The 26,322-nt window shown below is 39.5% G+C and overlaps 1 protein-coding gene across 1 annotated transcript in view; it reads left to right on the top strand.

Annotated features, from left to right (window-relative positions):
• Positions 1 to 23,018, top strand: part of UQCC2 (ubiquinol-cytochrome c reductase complex assembly factor 2) — a 44,833-nt gene extending 21,815 nt beyond the window's left edge. Inside the window, exons 2-4 of the mRNA XM_089673592.1 lie at positions 17,615 to 17,689; positions 22,314 to 22,383; positions 22,822 to 23,018. Of these exons, the coding sequence (XP_089529718.1) occupies positions 17,615 to 17,689; positions 22,314 to 22,383; positions 22,822 to 22,919 (243 nt within the window). The 3' untranslated portion in view covers positions 22,920 to 23,018. The remainder of the gene's footprint in view (positions 1 to 17,614; positions 17,690 to 22,313; positions 22,384 to 22,821) is intronic.
• The last annotated feature ends 3,304 nt before the right edge of the window (positions 23,019 to 26,322 follow it).

Consider the following 26,322-nt stretch of genomic DNA (forward strand, 5'->3'; position numbering starts at 1 on the left):
ACTTGGTTTATGGTTTTAAGATGTCCCAGATTGAGAAGTTAACAGACATCTAGGCACCAGCTCGGTTGGAATTTATTAGCCCTGGAGCTCTCCTGTTGAGCCTTGACTTGCCTGTGACCTTTGCCTTATCCAGACCACGTCACTCAACAGAGAGGGAGGGGGGATGTGGAGGAGCTGATTCAGGAGTAGAAAATTATAGAAGATGGAGGCCTTTGCCAAAATGGAGGTTCGCATCCATCTCTGTGTGCACGATTGCTACACCGTGCATTGCACGACAATCATGGCTTTAAATCAGGTAGTGAGGGGGCAACATATCTCCTCCTCATTACCTGTCAAACACACTTGGATCACTTTTCAGAGGAGCAGCAGTGCCTGCTGCACTTGTGAATGAGCCCTTAGTGTCATTGGTAGTGGCACCCTTAGGGCTTGTTCACACGTAAAGTTGGCGGTGGTAAAACTCTGTGGTTGAGTTGTGGTTTTTACTGTCCCCAATTCCTACCTCCTTTTGCTGCTGAGGCAGCAGTCAAAGGTGTACACATGCTGCAGCAAGAATTAAACCCCCTGTTGCTGTTGGTGAGTGCTACCACTTGCCAATCACAACCCTTTCAAGTAAATGGAGCCACTCTGCAAGTGCCCATACAACTGCATGCTTCTGCGGGGTCCAAGGATTTAAAGCCGGTGGTGAGAAAGCATTATAACTCTGCCTGCTTTAACCCCTGGTTTGCTGTACTGCACAAGGTTGCAGGGGCTATACCCACCAACCATGACAGGGTGTATACTGGCTGTGGCATGTGGACACCCCTGGCCACTGCAACTAAAAGGGGTGCGTTTGGGGTGGGGGTGGTAAGAACACATCTTAACTATGGGGTTTTAACAACCCTCCCAAACTTGTGTGAATGACTAGCTGCTTCATCCAGAAGTATCCATGAAAACAAGTACATTTTTTTATTCCTTTGCAGTATGAGGTTCATTTTTGGAGAAACCTCTTCTAAGGCAATTCTATGGATTTATATGAAGCAGGTTTTCTTACTCCACAACTGAAACTAGTTTGCTGGTGAATGAAGGCTAAAGTGGGATACACATTATGAGAAAATCAGAAAAACTCTATATGAAAATCAAACGTTCGTTCCTTATACAGTGTACACACAACTTTCGATATCTGATTCAGGCTTTCCAAATTAACATTTTGGACAAATTGCTAATTTCTTCAGTTTAATGTGTACATTTTTTGTTCGAAAAAAATGGATGCAAAAGACTGCACATGATCCGAAACAATAAAAAAAAAACTACGCTACGTTTCTTTGTCAAACAAAAAAACCTGTGTCGTTTGAGAATTTTTCATTCAATTATGTTCGACTTGCTGTGTGTGTTTGCCTGAATTTCTTATAGTGTACACCTACTTTAAGCCTTCCTCTTAAGAATCTGTTATAGAAAGTGATATTTTGGGGCAATAATGAATTGTTTCATAGCAGAGAACCATGTGAATTTCTAAAGGTTTGCTAAAATCCTTGAGGCAGAAAAGTTGGAATGGGTAAAAGATTTTTTTTTTCTCCTCAACTGTACTTGCGCTCTAAATGTGTTCCTTATTCTTGTGCATTGACTATACAGTTTTACCTATTCTTGTGCATTAAGCATGCAGTTTCCTTGATAATTGTGCACTTGCAATGCATTCTCAAGCCATGTTAGGCATTGGATTTAAATAACGTAGGAAAACTGTGACCATTGAATTGTTACTAAAGCCTTGTTTTTTTTTCCTTAAAAATAACAAACATGTCATACTTGCCTGCTCTGTGAAGTGGCTTTGCACAGAGCAGCCTGGATCCTCCCACCTGCGCTCCTGGCCCCTCCCTCCTGTTGGGTGCCCCCATCGCAAACAGCTTGCTATGGGGGCACCCAAGCAGGTGCACTCTCAAGCTGTGGCTCGGCTACACCCCTCCCTCTCCTGTTTGGCTGCCAGTGAGCCAATCAGGAGTGAAAGTCCTCAGAGAATCGAGGCTCTGGTGGTCATCACTGGATCAAGAGGGGGCTCAGGTAAGTGTTGGGGGGGTGCTACACACATAGAACGCATGAAGGTAACAAAACCTTGAGAATTTAGAACCACTTCAACAGAATGTTGCATCTACTACTACAAGCTGGCATTAGTTGGGGAGAGGGGCATGTGGTTTACTGACCTAAAATAAATATAATATGCAGATCAGTTCTCACATAAAGCAGCACGCTATGTAAAGTATAACTGAAGGCAGCTTTTTTTCTTTTTTTTTTTCTTTTTAGTGTTTATTAGAATGGAAAGGAAGTAGAACACCTGTCATGTTTTGCTTGCTGTGTCCCTGTGGGGAAAGGGAAAGACAATTCACAATTTTGGGTTGTCCCCAGAACAGGGAAAGAGAGGATATCTTCAGATGGGGAAATCGGTTATGGTGATTCCTCAATGGGCACAGATGGCAAACAATCAACTTACTCTAAAATGGAAAAAAGTATTTTCTTCAGTTCAGCTTTAACAAAAAATTGCAATCACAAAAGCTTTTTATTGCAAAAGAAGCATTCGATGTGGGGAATTTTTATCAAAACGGGAGCAGCTAGAATGTGGAACAGCTGTGCATGGCAAGTAATCTTCAGTTTGCTCAGTCAAGCCTTGAAAATGAACGCTAGAAGATGGTTGGTTACCATGTCCAGCTTCTCCAGATTATGGCTGCTACTGTTTAAATTTCCCTTTCGTCTCTTCTGCAATAAATGCTTCCTGCTTGCAGACCTTCTTTACACTGTACACTAAGCTGTTCAGGCATGCCTGTGCCGGGGTGGACAGAATTCCAGCCCAACCAATCAGCATGACCAAAAACATTGACCCCAGAAGAGTAGGGGAGCTCACAGACATCACATGCAGGACCTGAGGTACATTTAATTCTTTTATATTTGCTATGGGTTATCGATGCATAACATTGGTAACATGGTAACATTTCATAAAATGGTCTTCAGTTGGAATTTGTATATTTTGTCAGTACAGGTTTTCTTTAACCTCCCCATAAAACTGACCTTTTATCCAACACTCGAACAAAAATGTAACGCTCACCTCCAGCTCTTTTAACAACTTGACTTCTGGAAGGCTTTACGCCCCTTCATGACTAGAGCAGTTTTGTTTGTTTTTTTAGTTTTTTTTGCTATTCAGCACTGTGCTACTTTAACTGGCAATTTTTTTGGTCTTGCAACACTGCACCCAAATGTTTTGGAGTTTTTTTCACACAGAAAGCTTTCTTTTGGTGGTATTTAAATACCACTGTTTTTTTTTGTTTTTTTTTTGTATCAATGAAAAAAAGACAACATTTTGGGGGGGAAAAGTTTCTATTAATTTCTGTTATAAAAGTTTGCAAATAAATAGTCATAAATTTACGTCAAATGTATTCTGCTAAATTTTATTTGGTAAACATTACCCAAATCAGTGTATATTATTTAGTATGTGTGAAAGTTATGGAGTCTACAAACTATGGTATGTATATTTGAAAGTTGATCAACTCTGGTGTACTAATTTCTTGAGGCCCTAAAATGCCAGCATAGTACAAACACCCCACAAATTACCCCTTTTTGAAAGTAGACAGTCCAAGGTATTTAGCAAGAGTCATGGCAAGTTTTTTGAGCTTGTAATTTTTTTTTTATACAATGTTTTGAAAAATTACAAAATAACTTTTTTTTTTTTTTTTTTTTTTATACTGTCACCAGGGCAGTACAGTGTATCATCCTATGACTGATGTTGTGGTGATCAGGATACTGACTGGTGACAGTATGTGGGGGCTAGTGTGCATGTGCCAGGGGAAGTACCAGTGCATTGCCCTGCCTGACTGTGCCACCTGCCCTCAGTAAATATACTATGGGCAATCAGCAAGTTTTTTAAAAATACAGCTCATATAAAAATATGTAGGTATATGTACACACTGATGAGATTGTGTATCTGCTCCTTCTGCTGTCTGTTTTCTGACAGCACATGTCCATGCAGCAAACGCTGATAGGCTTCTTGGTTTCCTGCCTCTCACTATCTGAATGCTGCTGTACAAGCGGTAGTTGCACTCATTGCATCAAAAAGCTTCTTTAGTGACTTTTAATGTACGCATAGCTGCATTTATTTTTTTACATTTTATATTTGTTGTGTTGACTTTAAACCTGTAATTAAATTTAAGTAACTGCTACTGTTCCAGGCTTTTTAATAGTGCATTAGCTGCATTCAAAGCTCTATTACTTACAGTGTCACAACCACATTGGGCAGTCTTCTGTTCTACAAAATAGAGGGATCTGGAGTTGGAGAAAGTTGCCTACGTACACTGACGCCTATAAAAAGATGAATGTAGACTGGCCTAGTCTTTCGAATATAGTGTGTGTACGTACGTATATACACACTGTATAACAGACCAAAGGAAGCAGAGCAGCGAAATTCGTTGTTGTGGTTTACATACTCTATAATTTACTAAGCACTTGAAAATCTATCTTGTGCCATCATAAACGTTCAGTTTTTGATAATGGCTTGTATTGAATCATTAAACTATCATTGAAATAGTTTCACAAGCCTGGAGGTTACTCCCTGATGATGACACTGATAGTAATACCTCTGCTATGTTGCTCATTTTTTTTTTTTTAGGGCCATTTCAAATGTATTTGTGAACGTAATACTATTCATAATACTAAGGGCAGCACAGTGGCTAAATGGTTAGCACTTCCACCTAGCAGTACTAGGGTCGTAGGTTCAAATCCCAGCCATGGCACCACCTGCTTGGAGTTTGCATGTTCTCCCTGTGCCTGCGTGGGTTTCCTCCAGGTACTCCGGTTTCCTTCCACACTCCAAAGACATGCTGGTAGGTGAATTGGATTCTGTCTAAATTGGCCCCAGTATGTGTATGAATGTAAGTTGGGCACCTTAGATTGTACGCCCCTTGAGGATTTGGGACTGATGTGAAAGTACATCATATATATGTAAAGCACTGCATAAATTGATGGCGCTATGGAAGTACCTGAAATAAAAAATAATAAATATTCTAGCCAACTGTTTTTCGCTACAAAGCATTTTCTAACTATAATTGCATTTGTTACTAAAAAAGAAAAAACAAAAGATGAATACTTTTTTTTTTTTGTAATAATATACGTGGCAATCACTTGACTGCATATCTTCCAGTTGTCCCTACTCCCCATATGAAGGAGGCATGTTTGTCTAATGGGTCATATGACAGACAGCAGCTCCTTCTCTCCTTCTTCCTGCTTGGAGATACAGATGATTGCCACACCACCTGTTCAGCCCTTTTGTGTTTATTGATAGGAACTTCAAGAAGAAGCTGCTGTCAATCACATTTCGGGTAACAAACTGGCTAGCAATGCAACACAATTGATGAAATAAATTGCAGCACACCACAAGGCCCAGTATGTTTGTTTTTGTGTTCTACAGTCCACTAGACTTCGCTGCAGAATGTACTAGGGTTCCATTCGCAATGAATTACACCACAGTGCATCGCTCATAGTGGTTACATTGCCATGTTCTGTGGCGATGGGTTTTAAAATGCACATTGGCACAGCAAACTGTGAATAGGCCCTTCAGGGTTTACACATACATGTTCATCCTCTTCTCCTCCCCTAGAGATGACAGATAAGTAGTCATTAAAAATATCTAATGCAATGAACCATGGAGAATTAATTTTTTTGTATTAAAGAGTTACTAAACCCAGGACCCTGCATTCACTATATGTGGTCTCCCACAGTACACAGAACATGGAAATGCAATTAGTTTAGTAAATATAAACTGCTAAATACCTTTTCTCATCAGCAGTTAGAGCAGTCTTGTGACTTCTATCAGTGTCCAGCAGTAGAAAGAGTTTTCTTTCTGCTCTAGGAGGATACATGACTCTGTTTGGACAAAGCTGATTGGCCCTGTGCCGATCACATGCCCTCTCCCAATGAAAAAACTCTCTAGAAATCCACAGCAAACTGAGCATGTGCAGAGTGACTCCGAAGACTCTGTTATCAGATGAGTCAGAGACAATGGAAGAAGGGGAGGATCAGAAAAGCCAGAATCAAACAGCATTTTTCCACAGTGCAGAGAATTAACCCCTTAGGGGTAAGTATAACAAGCATGCTTGACTGCACATATATACTGTTGTGGGTTTTGTCACACTTTAAGCAACCCATATTTCTCACTTTTTCCATCTTAAAGTGTAACTAGAGTTATTTTTATTTAGTTTTGGATAGAACAGAGAGGTATTGAAACACCTGTCAGTTTTTATTGCTGTATGTGTCCCTGTTGGGGAAATTCACCCTCTCTATTTGTCCTGTTCATTGTTAATCAAAGACATGAAAGTAAAAGAAAATCCCAAACTTTGGGTTGAGTCCAGAACAGTAATAGTGGGGAAATATTACAATGGGGATACTAGTTCTGGTGACACCTTGGGATTCCCTCATTTTGTAGAGATTTCCTCTCACTTTCTGTTTTGGCTATTGGGCAGGAAGTGAAGAGAAATTTCCGCTATGGGACACAAATGGCAATAAAATGACGGGTTATAACCCTCCCTTACCTTATCCAAAAAATGCCTTTAGTTCTATTTTAACAGTCTTTTTACAGTTCAGATTTTCAGTCCACTCTTTATCAGTGGGAGATAGTGATAACATTCATATAGGGTCTATATTCTTTAACCACTTCAATACCGGGCTCTTTTACCCCCTTCCTGCCCAGGCCAATTTTTAGGTTTCAGCGCTCTCACACTTTAAATGACAATTGTGCGGTCATGCAACACTGTATCCAAACTAAAATTTTATCATTTTGTTCACACAACTAGAGCTTTCGTTTGGTGGTATTTAATCACCACTGGGGTTTATTTTTTGCTAAATTAACAAAAAAGACCGAAAATTAAAAAAAAAACAAACACGTTTTTTCTTTGTTTCTATTGTAAAAGTTTGTAAATAAATAATTGTTCTTCATAAATTTAGGCCAAGATGTATTCTACTACATGTCTTTGGTGAAAATAACCCAAATCAGTATTTATTATTTAGTCTGTAGGAAAGTTATAGAGTTCACAAACTATGGGAAATATCTGAAAATTGATCAGTCCAGAAGTACTGACAGCCAATCTAATTTCTTCCAAGATCCAAGAACAGTACAGATATCCCCCAAATGACCCCTTTTTGCAAAGTAGACAGTCTGATGTATTTCATAAGAGGCATGGCGAGGTTTTTGAAGTTGTAATTTTTTTCTAAAAATGAAGAAATTAAAAAAATTATTTTCACAATTTTTATTATTTTTTTTTACATACTGTCATCACTGCAGTTCAGCATATAACTGGTGTGGTGGTGATCAGGGACACTGACTGGTACGAAAAAAAAAAACATTGATAATTTTTTTAAAAATGTTTTATTATTTTATTAAATGGTTTCTCCTTTTTTTTTTTTTTGACAGATCTGTCATCGGTTGGGTCCGAGGTACACAGCCGGTGACAGATCTCGCCTCAGTGGGCACGTGCAAAGCGTGATTCAGGTAGGACGTCCTATGACACCCTCCCGGAGGGACGAGGTGTTCACCCTGCCGTCATTTGACTATAAGCCAGGCGGCAAGTGGTTAAATTGGTTTTATCCATGTGATCTTGTGAAGAGAGGTTGCAGTATCCGTTGCACAAGTAGAGTGTATATATAGTTAGATCCATATATATTTGAACACAGGCACAATTTTAGTATTTTTCTGGTATTTACCAAAACCTATTGAAGCGATTAGTTAAATAATAGATATGGTCTGAAAGTTCACACTCTCAGGTTTAATTTGAGGGTATGTACATCTAAATGGGAGGAAGGGTTTAGGAATTACAGCTTTTAAGAGTAGCCAACCCCCCTTTTTCAAGGGACCAAAAGTAATTGGACAATTGAATTAAAAGAAACAATTGTTTCATGGCCAGGTGTGGGCTATTCCTTTTATTTGTCAATTAAGCAGGTAAAAGGTCTGGAGTTGATTCTGGGGCTGGCCATACATTATACAATTTACTTGAGATTTATGGTTTAGATTTACCAAAAACCATATAATAGGAGGTCAAACCTAAACAACACTTTCAGTTGTATCCAATTAGGAAAGCCCTTGCACTACAAAGTTGAAGGTAAATCTAAAGGAAATTGGGCAGAAATTGAACAGAAAATTGTATAATGTATGGCCAGCCTAAGTGTGGTATTTGCATTTGGAATCTATTGCTGTGAACCTACATCATGCGTTCAAAGGAGCTGTCCATGCAAGTGAAACAGGCCATTGTAGGGCTTCAAAAACTAAACAAATCCATCAGCAGCAACATTAGGAGTGGCCAAATCAACAGTTTGGTATATTCTCAGGAAAGAAGAATGCTCTGGTGAGCTCAGCAACATAAAAAGGCATGGATGTCCATGGAAGGCAACAGTGGTGGATGATTGGAGGATCCTCTGAATGTTGTGAATGGGTTTTTCTTTACCATGCAGACAAGTGAAGGACAGTCTCCAGGAGGTAGGCTTATCATTGTCAAAGTCTGCTATCAAGAGAAGACTTCACGAGAGCAAATACAGAGGGTTCACCACAAGGTGAAAACCATTCATAAGCCTGAAGAATAGAAAAGCCAGATTAGACTTTGCCAAAAAACATCTAAAAAAAGCCAGACCAGTTCTTTGGATGGATGAAACTAAGATGAATCTGTACCAGAATGATGGGAAGAAAAAAGTGTGGAGAAGGCTTGGAACAGCTCATGTTCCAAAGCACATAATGTCACCTGTAAAACATGGGGGAGGCAGTGTGATGGCATGGGCATGCATGGCGTCGAGTGGCACTGGGTCATTGGTGTTTATTGATGATGTGGCAGAAGACAGAAGCAGATGGATGAATTCTGCAGTTTAGAGATATACTGTCAGCCCAGATTCAGCCAAATGCAGTAAAGTTGATTGGATGGTGCTTCACAGTACAGATGGACAATGATCCAACACAAAGAAACCCCGGAGCTTTTGAAGGAAAAGAAGTGGAATATTCTACAATCGCCAAGTCAGTCAATCACCTGATCTCAACTCAATTGAGCATGCATTTCACTTGCTGAAGGCAATACTAAAGGCAGAAAGACCCACAAACAAAGAACAACTGAAGACAGCTGCAGTTAGAGCCTGGCAAAGCATCAGAAAGGAGGAAACCCAGTCTTTGGTAATGTCCATGGGTTCCAGACTTCAGGCAGTCATTGCCAGTAAAGGATTCTCAACAAAATATTACAAATTAACATTTTATTTATGATTATATTCAATTATCCAATTGCTTTTGGTCCCTTGAAAAAGGGGGATGGCTACTCTTAAGAGTTGTAATTCCTAAACCCTTCCTCCAATTTGGATGTACATTCCCTCAAATTAAACCTGAGTGTGCACTTTCAGCCCATATCCATTATATAACTATAGCTTGAATATGTTTTGGTAAATACTTGAAAAAAAACTACAATTGTGCCTGTGTCCAAATATATATGGACCTAACTGTATGTGAGAATGTATGTACAGTATGTGCATGTTCTATGTACTAAGAAGTAGCTTGTTCACTGCTATGACTTTGAATTCACTGACATTTTTAAATTAAAATTATTGGAGATGCTGCCACTAAAAGTAATGTACCCCAAAGATGTTAAATAGAAATTCAAAACCTAGATTACAGAGGTTATCTGATAGCCGCTATTTCTGTGTATCTCTAGTTTTGTGTCATATACTAAAGGAATTGTAAGTATAAAAAAAGAAAAATGCTAGGTCTGGAAATGTCTTATTTTAGTACAGTACTTCTTATTCTGGTGTATCCTTTGCACCTATTTCCCTTCCCCCATGCATTCCTGTGTTTGGTCCTGACTTCTCAACGCATCAAAAGAACATGAAAAGAGCTGCAGAATCAGAGAAGCTTGTGCACGCTTTTGATGTGCTTTCCATGTCGTGATTCATTGCTCATATATTCATTTAACTGTATAGCATTCTAAACACTGGCTTCTATCTTTACTAAGCATATTAAATTTGCACTAATTGCTGCATAAAATTTGGCAGGTGCTTAAGATCCCAATAGACATAGAATATATATTTGTTTCATGAGTCCAATTTAATACAATAGTACAAACGTTGCTATAACATTGATATTGTCAATATCATACAATCATGGTACAATCGTTGCTATAACATTGTTATGACGAATAGATCATAGTTGCATACTGTAGTTAGGTTGAAAAAAGTCAGTCTAGTTCAACCAAAATCCTAAGCCAACAGTTATCCAGAGGAAGGCAAACAAAAAATCCTACAAGCATGGTCCAATTTGCTCCAGCGAAAGAGAAAAAAATAAATTCTTTCCTGATTCCCAAAAGGCAGCAGGATATTTCCTGCAGCAACCGTCCCTGGTGTTTTTTGACTGTAGATGTTCTTATCCAGTTATTTTTTTGTTCATGTAGGAATGCATCCAGTTCTACTGAGCTGACCAGAACTAGTTCTTGAAAGAGTCTCTTCCATGGTTTCACATCTATTACTGTGCAAAAGCCTTTCCGTTTTTGTGGAGGTTAAATTTCTCTTCCGCCAGATATTAAGAGCGTACTCTTGAAAGAGAATAACTCTAAAAACCTGTAAAACCCTGCAAGCTGCTAAATGAAATATATGAATGAAAACCTTTTCCTAGTGCAATTCAAAACCTTTTACATTGCATATATCCAATTTAAAATAGTGAAAAAAAAATGTTTCTATTAAAAATGTTATCCTTGTGTCAACAGCTATGCACCTTGTGTGTATCACATATATTACACCTCAACAAAATACAAAACAATACGTTTGTGCAGCTCCTAGTATAAGTAATATCTATCATAACATATATAAATGTATCAATACCAGTGTCATCAATCATTGACAACATTATTGAAAACTTCTAAATTGAATTAATAAAAGTCCTCTTTCTTCAGTGAATAAAATCATGTGCTTTTTGTTCAATACGTGAACACCTCTTGGGCTTAATCCAACTGTATAATGTGATAACACCACCACCAAATGTCCGCTCACCTCCTCACAGAAACTGCTCGGTCAATCAACCCCTTTTGTCCCTTTTTAATGGACCATGTGGAACTCCTGTATGGTCTTGGATCAATGTCCACATCCTCTGTTAATCTCCTTCCATCAGAACCACACCACCTCATACAAACATGACAATAGTGCTTTATCCTTTAAGACTTTGTCATCAACAGATAAAATTTGGATGCTAAATCGCACCAGATTTAAACAGCATGAACGAAAGATTTGGCGGTCCCGTGCTATACCTCCTCTACCGCTGATTCGGTTACTACACCTTTTTTTTTTTTTTTTTTTTAACCGCCTCCTGCCTTCCATATAAGGAAATGGACAGGCGATGGTTCTCTCATTCTGGGAGGATGTCATATGAGGAATTTTGCCACTAAGTACTAAGTCATGTTTTGTGACCCATTTTAAACCCCCCCCCCCCCCTAGTTTTTTTTTTTTTTTTTTTTTTTTTTTTTTTTTAGGTCAACAGATTAAAAAAAAAGGACAAAAAATGCAGATACCACATTGGTGAGATATTGTAAGGAATGGTAAGCTGCAATAAAGATTTGATGTATGGTGGTGCTTTAAGGTTTCATTCACACGGGCGCTTAGGATGGTACAATATGAATGCGTCATTTATTTTTCTGTTCTAGCGCTGAGCTGCATGCAGGCACCCCGTATTTGTGAATGGACACACATCGACTGTATTGGGATTACCTGCACAGCCAAGCTTGACCAGTACACAGGAATCATGTCCTCCATGATCTGATCTGGTTCCTTCTTCCAGATTGCAGAGTAAGGTACTGAGGGCAGTGAAGCCACAGGCTCCAGCCGCCTTCAGTAGGAATCAGGTGGGGGTGTCTTTCTGGGCACTGTATGTGCCTAATGGACAATGGCCGTGAGCAGGGGCGGACTGACCATTTGGAAACTCGGGCACTGCCCGAGGGCCAGGAGTCAGTTGGGGGCCCCATGAGATGCCCCTGGTACCTTTTTTCATAGGCTTTTTTGAGTTTGGGTAAGGACACAGGGGCCCCATGATCCCCTATTGCCCAGGGGCCCCATGAGTTGTCAGTCCGCCCCTGGCCGTCAGCATGCGCACATTGGTGTCTTCTTCGCAGCCAACCTGCTAAGGAGACACCATAAAAGGTAGGGGATGCGAGTGCCTTACAGCCAGCTGTAAGCTTGGTTCTGGCTTTAAAGTAATTCTAAAGGTTCATTTTAATTTTTTTGTAAAATAACAAACATATCTATACGTACCTGCTGTGTGTAGTGGTTTTGCACAGAGCAGCCTGGATTCTCCTCTTCTTGGGTCCCATGCAGGCTTTCCTGGCTTTTCCTTTCTGTCGGATGCCTCCATAGCAAGCAGCTTGCTATGGGGGCACACGCTGCTCTGTGTCCATTCACACACGGAGCCACAACTTCAGCCCCCCTCGCTCTCCTCATTGGCTGACTGGCTGTGACTGGCCAGTGGCTCCCGCTTGTTGTCTCAGCCAATGAAGAGGCAGAGACCTGGGACAGCTAAGGCTGTCACTTGCATCGCTGGAAAGCGATAAGGCTCAGGTAAGTATTGAGGGGGTTGGGGGCACTGCTGCACACAGAAGGTTTTTTACCTTCTAATAATATAATAATAAATTTAATTCAATAATATAATCAAACAAAAAACACTGAAATTTGAAATATAGCGCCAAGTTCGCACATCGCTGATCAAAGTCGTAAAATCGTTTTCAGTGTCTGATGACGAATTTCCCCACGAATCATTATCACTCAATTCTGCAAGTGGATCTGATTTACTATCACTGTTCTCTAGCTGGTCTAAAACCGCTTTTGACCTAAAAGGGACGCTTTTTGGACGCCATGGACATTTCTCAGTTTCCAGGCAGAAAGAACAGTAAAAATGCAGGCAGGGCACAGGACAAAGCACTCGGGACAAAATGTATGTGTAATGGTTTGATACAGTAATGTTTTACTATGTAATTTTATATTTTTAGTGTATTTTTGTGAATATCACTTTTTTTTAAAAAAAAAATTTAATTTTCCGCTGGTGCCAGCCCCCGTACGTCCCGACGCTCGTAGGGACTGGAACCCGGAAGATAGATGCCGGCATCGGCTGGAGGAGATGGCCGGGGATGCTGCAGGAGGGACATCGCAGGAGTGCAGGACAAGGTAAGTGAAACTGGGAATCCCTGAGCAACGCTGCAGGGTATTCCTGAGTGTAGCTCAGGGTTACCGCTTTTGACACTGATAATTAACCCCGAGCTACACTCAGGAATAACGCCAGGGAGGTTAAAGCGTGATAGGGTGTGTTCACCACTCTTCATTCCAATTCTACCTTCCACCCAGCTTCTATACAGTCTGGTTGTACAATCTCCTTTTGACCTCCTATCAGCTATGTAGTACAAGGGCCTGTCTGATTTGATCCAAGTTGAATAGATTGTTCAGGTGCGTCCTCCTATTTGATAGTTCTGGTAAATCTAAAGAAAATTGTACAGAGAGCGTACAATCAGTTTGCTTTGTGTATGACCATCTTTATACAAGTACATGGGAAGGAGTTGATGGAGACACTCAGTTGTCAGACCACAGGTTCACATCTCCACGTAGCAAAAACTCATTCTCGCATGCATTTGTTTTGGGAGTTTTCACTTGTCACGCATGGAACAGCCCATTCACTTGAATGAGCCGCCCCACATACAGCAATCACCTCAGAAGCATTTGCCAAACTTGGGGTGCCTTTAATATGTAATGACAACACAAACATGATGCACATTTGCAGTGTTTCTGAAATGCATGTCAAACATGCATCTTCTGTGCAGTTTGCCATGCGTTCGGAAATACACAGATGGAGTCTCCTTGTTCTTGTGTAAATGCTCCAATTTCACTTTCACACCCCATTCACACATAAAGTAGTGGGATTGCATGTTTTATGGCTCATTTTTCTAGTGATACGCATAGGGCAGCCCATTTAAACCGCAGTTGGGCTGTGCTACACGTGGCAAAGTAGCTCATTGGAAATTTTGGTTTGATGTGGGTTACACGTTTATTACTGTTTGTTTTGTTTTTTTTTTTTTTTTTTTTTTTTAATATATAGGTCATGTGACTCAAAAATGCAACATGCTGCATTGGTTCACACCAATGCAGCTTGCGTTTTTGTCCATTTTTCGGAATAAAAACGCAAAACACGTCAAAAATGTGTCAAAACCGCACTACGTCCATTTTTTCCAGCGTTTCTATTGTAGTCGTGTAGTATTGTATTTGTATTGTAGTTTATTGAACCAAAAACGCAGAGCTTTGCGTTTTAAAGAAGTCCCTGACCCTTTCCAAAAATGCAGCAGCTCAAAAAAGCATAGATGTGAACATGTTCCATACGAAACCATGTTAAATGGATTGTAGTTCGTTTCTGCAAACAGCACTAAAAAAACACATAGGTACAGTGGATATAAAAAGTCTACACACCCCTGTTAAAAGTTCAGGTTTCTGTGATGTAAAAGAATTAGACAAAGATAAATCATTTCAGTACTTTTTCCACCTTTAATGCAACCTATAAACTGTACAACTCAGTTCAAACAATCAGATTGCGAGGGCACCTCCTGTGCACAGCCCTCTTCAGATCACCCCACAGATTTCCGATCGGATTCAGATCTGGGCTCTAGCTGGGCCATTCCAAAACTTTAATCTTCTTCTGGTGAAGCCATTCCTTTGTTTGACTAAGGCCCCAGTTCCAGCTGAAGAAAAAAAGCCCCAAAGCATGATGCTGCCACCACCATGCTTCACTGTGAGTATGGTGTTCGATTGGTGATGTGCAGTGTTTGTGCGCCAAACATATCTTTTGGAATTATGGCTAAAAAGTTCAATCTTGGTTTCATCAGACCAGAACACATTTTTCCACATGCTTTTGGGAGACTTCAGATATGTTTTTGCACAATTTAGCCGGGCTTGGATGTTTTTCTTAAGGAAATTCTTCCATCTTGCCATTCCATAGCCCAGACATATGAAGAATATGGGAGATTTTTGTCACATGTACCACACAGTTAGTGCTTGCCAGATATTCCTGCAAGTCCTTTACTGTTGCTCTAGGCCTCTTGGCAGCATCTCAGACCAGTTTTCGTCTCGTCTTTTCATCAATTTTGGAGGGACTTCCAGTTCTTGGTAATGTTACTGTTGCACCATATTTTCTCCACTTGATGGCTGTCTTCACTGTGTTCCATAGTAGATCTAATGCCTTAGAAATTCTCTTGTACCCTTCCCCTGACTGAAACATTTTAACCATGAGATCCCTCTGATGCTTTGCAGACCATGGCTTTTGCTGTAGGATGTGACTAAGAAAATGTCAGGAAAGATCTTCTAGAACAGTTGAACTTTTATTTTGGGTTAATTTGGGGCACTTTAAATGATGGCAGGTGTGTACTGACTCCTATTTAACATGGTTTTGAATGTGATTGCTTAATTCTGAACACAGCTACATCCCCAGTTATAAGAGGGTGTGCACACTTATGCAACCACATTATTTTAGTTTTTTATGTTTACTCCCCCCCCCCCTAAAATATTTCAGTTTGTTTTTCAATTGAGTTGTACAGTTTATAGGTCACATTAAAGGTGAAAAAAGTTCTGAAAGGATTTTTCTTTGTCTCATTTTAACAGGGGTATGTAGATTTTTATTTTTTTTTTATATCCACTGCATGAATCAGGCCTCAATAGGAAGGTGCTTTTTTTTTTTTTTTTTTTTCTTAACTGATCTAATATGCACCTCCAAGGGAAGTGCGACAGACCAATGTAAAGACATACATTGAATTTAAAGGGATACATTTTTTTCTTGAGCTTTTCTTTCTTTTTCTTTTTTTTTTAAAGCAAAAGCTCTTCAAAAACTGCTCAGTGTGAAAGCAGCCTATTGGCCTTAATGGTGCTGAAAATAAATGTATTTTTAATTAAAATCATGATATTAATTAAAAAGTCAAGTGTGTGTGTGTGTGTGTGTGTGTGTGTGTGTGTGTGTGTGTGTATATTTTGTTTTATAAAAAAAAAACTGTCCGTTTCGTGTTTTGGCCAAATGCATCCTGAGCTTTCAGTCCAAAATGTTCATTTTGGTGCACCACAAGTATAAAGGTGGTTATACACTATACAATCTGATTGTACAATCTCTGTGCAACCTCCTTTTAGATTTACCAAAACTATATCATAGGAGGGCACACCATCTATATAATCAGGCAGGTTCTTACACTACATAGTTGACGGTAGATCTAAAAGATTGTACAATCTGATTGTATGGTTGGCTTTACAGACCCCAGGACACACTTCTCCTGTTTTCAATACTACAGCTCTATCCACATAGACTGTTATCTGATCGCTCAGCACTCTGTTAATTGAATGATCTATGTAAGGTGAAATTAAGATAGAAATAAAAATCATGCCTGTGTATTTAGTGAGAACAGTGATCACTGATTAATTGCATTGGACAACTGTGCACCTGTGGAGGTGGGTGGTAGTGATCTGCGTGTGTGGTAACCAGGTCAGCTGATTAAATACTTCCTGTGTCTTGGCCGGGCCATACATGGGTCGAATTCTGAAAGCATTTTCTTTCAAAAATCTTTTCCAAGAATTTTCATTCTAATTTCGAACCATTATTGGGACACAGCAACTGGCAATCTTTGAGCAACCATTGACGTTGAGTCATCGGGCATTTTGGAAATTGTTTGAGAAACAAACTAATTTCTAATAAATGATGGGAGAATCGTGTGAGAAACGTAACTGAAAAAGAAATGAGCATGAACTGTGACCTGGAAAGAAAAAAAAATTCTTGGCCACGAAAATTATTTTCTGTAGCAATATGGGGTGAAATTAAAGGCTTGGTTGGTCGAATTTAGAAATCAATGGTGGCACCATCGGATTACAAAACGCACAATTTCCGATTTTCTAAAGAAAATTAGTTCGGATTTCGACCCATGTATAGCCTGCATTACTGTTTTTTCTGTCCTAAATCTACATACCAACAAGTGATGAAGCTTTCTAAGAAATTCAGCAAGGGTAAGGCCCTGTTATCAAAATCTAAGAAAGCTTTTATTTTTCTGCAACAGCTGTTCATTAATGGTATATTGGTACATAGGGGAGCTGGAATATAGAAAAAAGCGTTCAAGAACCTGAAAAGGGCTTTCTGATAAGTGTTTCCAGCTCCCTACTCTTTCAGAAAATATATACTTTTTGAGACTGTTTACGGTACTTTCTATCAAAAATTGCAGATTTTACCATGTGCAGAATAAAAATCGCCCTGATAGGCAAGTGGTTAATTTTCTCTGCATGGAGGTTTCTCCAGATAGAATCCATAATGAACTAAAAACGGAGGTGCTCCTTCATTACACAGAAATGGTATTAATTTTTCTTTAATATTGGAGTCCTGTAAGGTGTCTGCAGCAAATAATAGAACTAGTAACATTAATTATTCTGGCATAGCCATGTAAATTATAAATACAAAATATGTTTATCTTAAACCTTCTTGCTAGTTCGAATCCTGTGGGGAACCTGGGCAGTCATATCAATGTTGACACTTTTATATTGTGAAAAATTTGTTTTTACAGCTTTCGTTTGCGCAGTAATTAAAGTTTGCAATTACTGTTTATTGCAGATTCAAGATCCAGAAGTATGTGACCAAATGTATGAGAGCCTGAACAGGATAAACAGCAATTATTATAAAGAAAAGGTATTCCATGCAATAGTATACTCTCACTTTTCTACAGAATGCAGCTCTTTATACCTCTTCTGTAATTACCCTAAAACACATCTAACCTTGTACTAGGTTTTCCCTATAAAAACCTACATGTGCAGGAAAAGTTTGAATGTTGCGTTTTGTGTCTCTCATGTTCCTTCTTTTTTTTTTTTTTTTTTTCTTTTTTTTTTTTTTCCTGTGTCCATACCTTCTTGAAATAACTTCACTTACAATTCTATTCTGTTAGTTGATGCAGCCTTGCTGAATGACTGCTAAAGGAAATGATAAACACCTAATCTAAGCAGATCTATAGATTTGCAGTATTGTAAGCTGATATCCATGCCATGTCCTTATATGTAGCCCACATACTATATATGGCTGTCCCATGTACTGTGTGTGTAACACACTATGGTGCCAAAAATACTGGAACACCCCTCCAAATCATTGGATTCAGGTGTTCCAATCACCTCCATGGCCACAGGTGTATAAAATCAAGCACCTAGGCATGCAGACTGCTTCTACAAAGTGAAAGAATGGGTCGCTCTCAGTAGCTCAGTGAATTCAAGTGTGGTACCATGATAGGTTGCCACCTGTGTAATAAGTCCATTCATGAAAATTCCTTGTTGCTAAAAATTCCATGGCCAACTGTTAGTGGTATTATGACAAAGTGGAAGCAACTGGGAACAACAGCAACTCAGCCACAAAGTGGTAGGCCGCGTAAAATGACAGAGCAGGGTCAGCGCATGCTGAAGCGAACAGTGCGCAGAAGTTGCCAACTGTCTGCAGAGTCAATAGCTAAAGACCTCCAAACTTCATGTGGCCTTCAGATTAGCACAACAACCGTGCGTAGAGAGCTTCATGGAATGATTTTCCATGACCAAGCAGCTGCATCCAAGCCTTACATCACCAAGTGCAATGCAAAGCGTCGGATGCAGTGGTGTAAAGCACACCGCCACTGGACTCTAGAGCAACGGAGACGTGTTCTCCGGAGTGACAAATCACGCTTTTCTGTCTGGAAATCTGATGGATGTGTCTCGGTTTGGTGGTTGCCAGGAGAACGGTACTTGCCTGACTGTACTGTGCCAAGTGTAAAGTTTGGTGGAGGGGGGATTATGGTGTGGGGTTTTGTTTTCAGGGGTTGAGCTTGTCCCCTTAGTTCCAATGAAGGGAACTCCTTAAGGCATCAGCATAGCAAGACATTTTGGACAATTTCATGCTCCCAACTTTGTGGGAACAGTTTGGGGATGGCCCCTTCCTGTTCCAACATGACTGTGCACCAGTGCACAAAGCAAGGTCCATAAAGGATGAGCGAGTCCTGACCTCAACCTGTAGATCACCTTTGGGATGAATAATAGTGGAGACTGCAAGCCAGGCCTTCTCGTTCAACATCATTGCCTAACCTCACAAATGCACTTCTGGAAGAATGGTCAAACATTCCCATAGACACACTCCTAAACCTTGTGGACAGCATTCCAAAAAGAGCTGAATCTCTTATAGCTGCAAAGGGTGGGCCAACTCAATATTGAACCCTATGGACTAAGACTGGGATGCCATTAAAGTTCTTGTGCATGTAAAGGCAGGCGCCCAATATTTTTGACAGTCTAGTCTGTATATATATTTACAAACTACAACCCAATTCCATAAAGGTTGGAACACTGTGTAAAATCTACATAAAAACAGAATGCAAAGATTTGCAAATCTCATGATCCATATATTTTTTACTATATATAGGTAACACTGATGATTGTATTCTGCCGGTGGGGCAGGCTTCTCACCAGCAGAATAGAACACTGTAGCTCAACAGGAGTCATTCCTTTCATTGAATGTGTGTATGGAGGAATCAGGTCAGTTTTTGTATTTTTTGTTCAACACATTGATTGAATGGGAAAAAAAAATTATGTATGGCCAGCCTAAGTATGTTACTGGGGGGAAAAACTTTCCTAAGTTTACCCAGATTCTGAAAGGCTCTTGAGGATTTGTTCACTTTGCAGTCATTCAGCAAGGTTGTTTGGGTTAAAACCAGAGTCCATTTTCTCTTATTGTCATCTGTGTCCCGTAGACACAAAAAGAAGTGAAATGATGTCTTTCCAAAGTGAAGGAATTCCCCCAGTTGTTACTGGAACAAGAGTTCCTATTAGAAGATTTCCCCATATTCCTGTTTTGGTGGCACGTTTTTAATTTCCCCTTTCTTTCCTGGTGTCATTCTTAAGCCCCTTTAACACTTGCATTTGTTTTTCATCCATCCCTTGACGGATGAAAAATGGACATCAGCGCATCTGTAAAAATAGATGCAAATGGATGCAGATATGGTGGGGGGGGGGGAGCAAGAAAGGCAGGAGAGGAGCGGAACAGTGTATGCAGTGAGGGAGCAGTGTATACAGACAGGTTCCTCACTTGCACTGTCATTGGCAGTTTTAAATATAATTTCAGGCTTTTTTTTATCTTTACTTTATAAGCTGTCACTTGGCCACCACTGAACTAAACAAAGGGGCGGGGTCACTGGGGATGTCACTGGATGACTCCGCCCCTTTGTTTACTTTTAGCACAGGTGAATGACTGCTCCTTCCCAGCACTGTAAAGAAAAACAAAGCCAGCAATTACGTTTAAAACGGGCAGTGACAGCACAGGTGAAGGAGCCTGTCTATATATACACTGCTCCCTCACTCTATACACTGGTCCGCTCTTCTCCTGTCCCTCTTCTGCCCCCCACCCCCACAAAGAGGACCTGTCACTTATATGCTATCACATAGGGGATTATTGGGCCTGTATGTGATGGCAATAAAAAAGTAAAAAAAAAAAAAAGTGAGCCTCCTCACACCCACATATGCAGGCATACATAAGAAAATGCATTAAAAATGCAATCGTTGGGGTGCCTATGCAAAAAACGTCAATTGTTACATATTACTGTGCATCCCAGAGTGAGATCAATCATTTCAGCACCAGAGCTTATGGGTAACGCTAAACTAATGTCCTGTAGGGGCTTTTCAAGCATCACCTATGGAAATATATGGTATTGACATTTTTGCACGGTTTCACGGGTGAACGCAATTTTAATGCTTGACATGTTGGCTATCTATTTACTTGGTGCAACATAATCTTCTATATTTTACCAAACAATTGGTAAATTATTGTTTGTGTGCCCTAAAATTACTTTTTGTGTAATTTTTTTTTTTTCTTTAACTGAAATTTTTGCATTGTTTAAACCATTACGCTAAGATCAAGTGACATAAAAAATTGGAACTATCACAAATTTTATTCTCTAGGGTGACTACTTAAACCCCCCCCAAAAGTATATATTTTCTGAAAGTAGTCTTCAGGCCTAAAAAACTGGCTCTGGGACTCAAGTGGTTACGTGGATGTAAAAAACTGATGCAAATCTGATGAAAAACTGTAATCGTACTTTAGGCTATTAGCATTTTTTGAACTTCAGCATCTAGGAATAGAAGAAAAATAGTTTCTGTAGAGTTTTTTGGAGTGTTTTTCCAGGAGGAAAAAAACCCCAAATGCTCCTAATCGCTGCTAAAATGCTCCTAACCAGGGGCGGACTGACAACTCATGGGGCCCCCGGGCAATAGGGGATCATGGGGCCCCTGTGTCCTCGCCCACACCCAAAAAAGTCAATGAAAGGTACCAGGGGCATCTCATGGGGCCCCCTACTGACCCCGGGCCCTTGGGCAGTGCCCGAGTGCTCAAATGGTCAGTCCGCCCCTGCTCCTAACCGCTTTTTTTTTCTAGCTTTTTAATTTTTTTTCCTCTACATGTACTGTAAAAATGCAAATAAACTGCAAACGCTTTTGAACGCTACTAAACCGCTATTACCAGCATTTTATGCATCTTTTTTTACCAGCATTTTTGAGCTTATAAAAAACATTCCTGTGCATGGAGCCTTAATCAGGACAATTAGAGAGTGGATCTCCCTAATGGGTACAGACAGCGATTCTAACCAACCTACCACTCTATTCAAATCGAAGTTTAGCCTTTTATTTCAACTAAATATTACACTAACAGTACTAAGTGAAGCGAATTCCTAATAATTTGCCCTTATGAATGATGTGCAATAAATGAACAAAAAAAAACCTAAATTCCAGTACATCTGTGTTTGTAGGGGAGTGGGCTAATGCAGATACTCAGAACTTTTTTTGTCATTTTAAAATCATCTGTATGTACCATGTCTCTTGATTCTTCAAAATTTTATAGATAACTAAGGTTATCTATATCTTTAGGTTGATTTACTAAAACTGGAGAGTGCAAAATCTGTGCAAGAAACCAATCAGTTTCCAAGATTTTTTGTGAAATCTTAGTGAACAAGCAGAAATTGGAAGCTGATGGTCTGCCATGCACAGCTGCACCAGATCTTCAGTTGTAGCAAATCAACCTGTATGTGTGCATGTTTTTATTTTTTTTTTAATGGACCTGGAGATCCTGGATGATTTGGCCCTTACACTCAGATAATGATGCAATTTCCCTTGTGTGGCTTTACCATCCCCTTCTCACTCAGATGATTATCACTATATCCAGCAGGGGGAGCACAAGCACATTGTAATGGATTGCTTAGATGGCGTGTTCAAAGCAGCACATAGCATTTTAAAAACCTGTTCCATTTTTTTTTTCCCTCAAGTTTCCACGACTTCAGGATACAAGTTTTACAGAAATCACTGCTGAGGAATACAGAATGGTACTTGCAAGTGGTAAGCCATTTATTCATATTAAATCTGCTGCTGTATCTTCTAGATTGTAAGCAGGGCCCTCTGTTTCCTCTTGTACCAAATTGTATTGTAACTGTAATGTCTACCTTCATTTTGTAAAGCGCTGTATAAACTGTTGGCGAAATATAAATTCTGTATAATAATATTTGTTTCTGTACATTACTTTGACCACTTGCCATTGTGAGTAGCAGACTTGGAGAAGCAGAAATTTTGCCATTATAGATTTTTATTTACAGTTAGATGTTTTTCTATAATACATCAGCTTTAGATTTTCAGGAAATATTTATTTTATTGCAAATATATTTTATGTTCATGTAAACATTTTATATTTTTGTGGTGTCTTGTGTTATTTATAAGCCATAAACTCATATTACTGATAGTGTTTTATCCAGCAAATAAAATTTGTTCTTTTTGCCACAGACAGTCTGCAACAGATGGATGAAATGAAAAGAGGAATGTGGAAGAGACTTATAGACAAGTTTAATGTTAAATCCCCTCAGGATGGAGCAAAGGAGTAACTCTTATTGTTAATGGAACAATCCATGTGCACTCCCTTCCTGAACAATCCCCATCTGCTATATACAGGCTCTCCTAATAAACAGGCCTTTTCCTTCCCATTCCTTGTGTTTTCTTTACCCCATGGAAATGTCTGAACTATTGCCAGGTGAAATATGTGGATTGAACTTTTCAGATTTTCTATATTCAAATTTGTTTTATTTATCTCTTCTTTACAAGAAGTTATATTGTTTTAGTAATTCTGACCAGGGTAAAATTCCTGGAAACATACATAATATCAGGTTGTGTGCACTTGATGTTTGCTACTTTTACTGTGCTAATATTGTAGCAGCTGAAAATGAAGAAACTGTTTTTTTTAGCAGAACATCGAAATGTCTTCCTATTACCTTCTGAATAACATCTAGTGATCAGAAGTGTTGAGACTTGCGGCTAAGGGTCAGTAAAAGCTCTTGACTGAGTTGTGGTTTTTACATTGCCAAACACGACCTATTAAAGGTAATGGGTCTGCACCTCAAGCCCCTAGAGTTCTGCTAACCAAACACAGCACTTTCAAATGCAAAAAACAAACAGATATGAGCAATATACCCCCAATAGTTATTATTTTACAGCTTCAGTAGGTACAGTGTAGATTGCATTGATAATTTGTTGCTCTTAGGGAATCTAATTTAAGTCACATGAAAATGACCGTGCTTGTGGCCAGAATTTGTTGGATTTCAATCTGCTATAAACATCCATTTATATGATTGAACATGGGGTGTATATCAGTCACATCCACCTCATTACCACTCAAGAAGGCATTTCTACCCCTGATTTGGCTGTAAGAAAGCAAGGACTATTTATGGTTGGAAGCAACAAAATTGCAAGGTGTATAGTCACCATCAGCTGCAAGGGGCAATTTTACCAGCACAACCAAAGTATGCAACGATTAATCATTGAAGAGAAGCATTAAATTGCTAAGGTATCAAATCTATTCCTATGGTGTGAGCTACATAGAATCAGCAAGGGAGAATGGCACCAGCACACTGAGGATCACCAATATGGGTACAAAAGTTTTAATGAACGATCACATAGTTACAGCAACGTTTTGGAGGCTCGCAGGACCCCTTCATCAGGCATGTGACATCCTCGGTGTGCTGGTGACAATTTCCCTTGCTGATTCTGTTTTGGTTCCAGTCAACGGTTGCTGCAGCACCCACTTATACACACAGCCATTTTTAACACAGGAATGTGTGCCCTTGGATTGTACACTTGCTACATAGAAACAGATGACTAAGGGGGTTATATTACCGAAGAGTGCAAAATCTTGTGCAGCTCTTCATGGAAACCAATGAGATTCCAGGTTTTATTGTCAAAGCTTAATTGAACAAGCTGAAGCTAGAAGCTGATTGGCTATCATGCGCCGCTGCACCAGATTTTGCACTCTCCCAGTTATAGTAAATCCGCCCCCATAGTAAGGATTGTTTGTGAAAACCTAGTACTGCAACTGCATGCAGTCATTTGATTCTGTGTAGCCTATTAGAGTTCCATCACTTAAGGCTGAAAACTGCCCTACCTAAGTAAGTTAGCCCTCATAATATATAATCTATGTGTGGATTACTACTGCTTAGTGTAAAATTCACACCCTGTCACAAGCCAGCTCCTATACAGAGCCCTGTATCTCTGGGTAATGCAGGGATGAAAGCAGCAGCAGCAGCGAAGGGCTCCAGTCATATTTGCCCCTTTACAAAAAGCCTTGTATTTTTTCCACACAATACAAGGCATTCTGTGAATGAAGGAGAAGGGATGGGAAAGACAGGTTTATAACATGGTCTCCCCTCCTCTTCCAAATGGTTAGACCCTCTGTCAAGATTCTATTACTGTTTAACCACTGGGGAGATTTGCCTCTTTGTCCTGAAGACCAAGTTGCCTAACAGAAAGTTGAGGGAGATTTAGGCCCTTGTCATCTGAGCGATGCTCCCACATTGTGTTTTTAGAACAGCACCATTCATTGTAATGGGCCTCCCTCTGCGCAAAAAAAGCTCATGTACCAAATTTTAGCAGATAAGTGCTTTTTGTGACATGCATTTTTGCATATTTTGCACACAAGATGCACGACTGCTACCCGGACTTGAAGTGCGACTCCAATAATGTACCCAAGTTTTTAAAACATCACATCTGTAGAATTTTGGGTAAACATTTTTACAGGTCCTCAGGTTAGAGTTAACATGAAGTCCTGCTAGATAACTTCAGACTGGCCCCTTTTGCAGGTATAACTATGGGGGGGGGGGGGGCGGCTGAGAGGGAGGAGGACACCCTTTTTGGTGAAGTTCTAATTTAAATCACTCCAAAATGTATTTGAAAATTCTGTCTCCAACCAGTTGGCCCAATTTGGTTTTTGAGGTAGTGGTTGCCAACAGTGTTGCACATTGTAGATATAAACACAACATACTTGTATACTGAATGGTGGTGTAGTATATTTTTTTTGTGTTCTTTATTTAAAATAGATGTAATAAAATATTAATGTACAAAGAACACGGTGGAAAAAAAAACTATCAAACTTTTTTTTTTTTTTAGATTCCTTGTGTATGGTCACTTTTTGATTAAACATTTTACAGATTTTTGCCTTTCCATACCAGAACGTAATGCAGGAAACCCACATTCAGTGCACATTTCCCAAACCACGTTCAAAACACTGGATTTCTAATGCAGTGCATTTTGCCTGCTCCGGATCACATGGTACCGCAGTGCATTTTTAAAAGTAGTGCATGCACAACTTTTGGTGTGATTTCAAATGCATGGCCTGAAAACCGCCTATGAATGCATGAAGGTTAAAAACCTTGAGCCTTTACAACCACTTTAAGATAGGGACTTTACTTCCACTTTAAGATAAGTAGTAAGAATAAATACTTTATTCAGTTTTTTCTTAAATTAGAGTTTAGTGTCACTTTAACCCTTTCGCCTCCTGGTTAGCACCTTGTATGGACCTGACAGCGGGGGGGGGGGGGGGGGGGGGGCGGGGGGATTATACACAATCTGTGCAAACTCATCTTTTAAATTTTACAAAAATTGTGGGTAATTTATTTTCCCTAAAATTCACTTTTGTGTGTTTTTTTTTTTTTAACTGAAATTTTGCACTTCCTAGACCTTTGGGTTAATATCATGTGACTTAAAAAATTTAAACTACAACTATTTTTTTCTCTAGGATGTCTGCTTTCAGAAATTATATGTTTTGTGTAATCTTCGACCATAAAATGATTTTTTTTTTAACCATGTGTGCACAAAAATGCAAAACTGCTCTGGCAGCGAAAGAGTTAAAGTAACACTAAACCCACTGCCCCCCCATTCAATGTACGATAACTTAATTCAGCAGTATAAGCAAATGTGATTTAGAACTAGTTAAAGAAAAAAAAAAAAACATTCCAAATA

The sequence above is a fragment of the Staurois parvus genome, unplaced genomic scaffold (genome assembly GCF_062004578.1).
Source record: "Staurois parvus isolate SC_StPar_1 unplaced genomic scaffold, SC_StPar_1.0 ptg000142l, whole genome shotgun sequence".
Taxonomy (NCBI): domain Eukaryota; kingdom Metazoa; phylum Chordata; class Amphibia; order Anura; family Ranidae; genus Staurois; species Staurois parvus.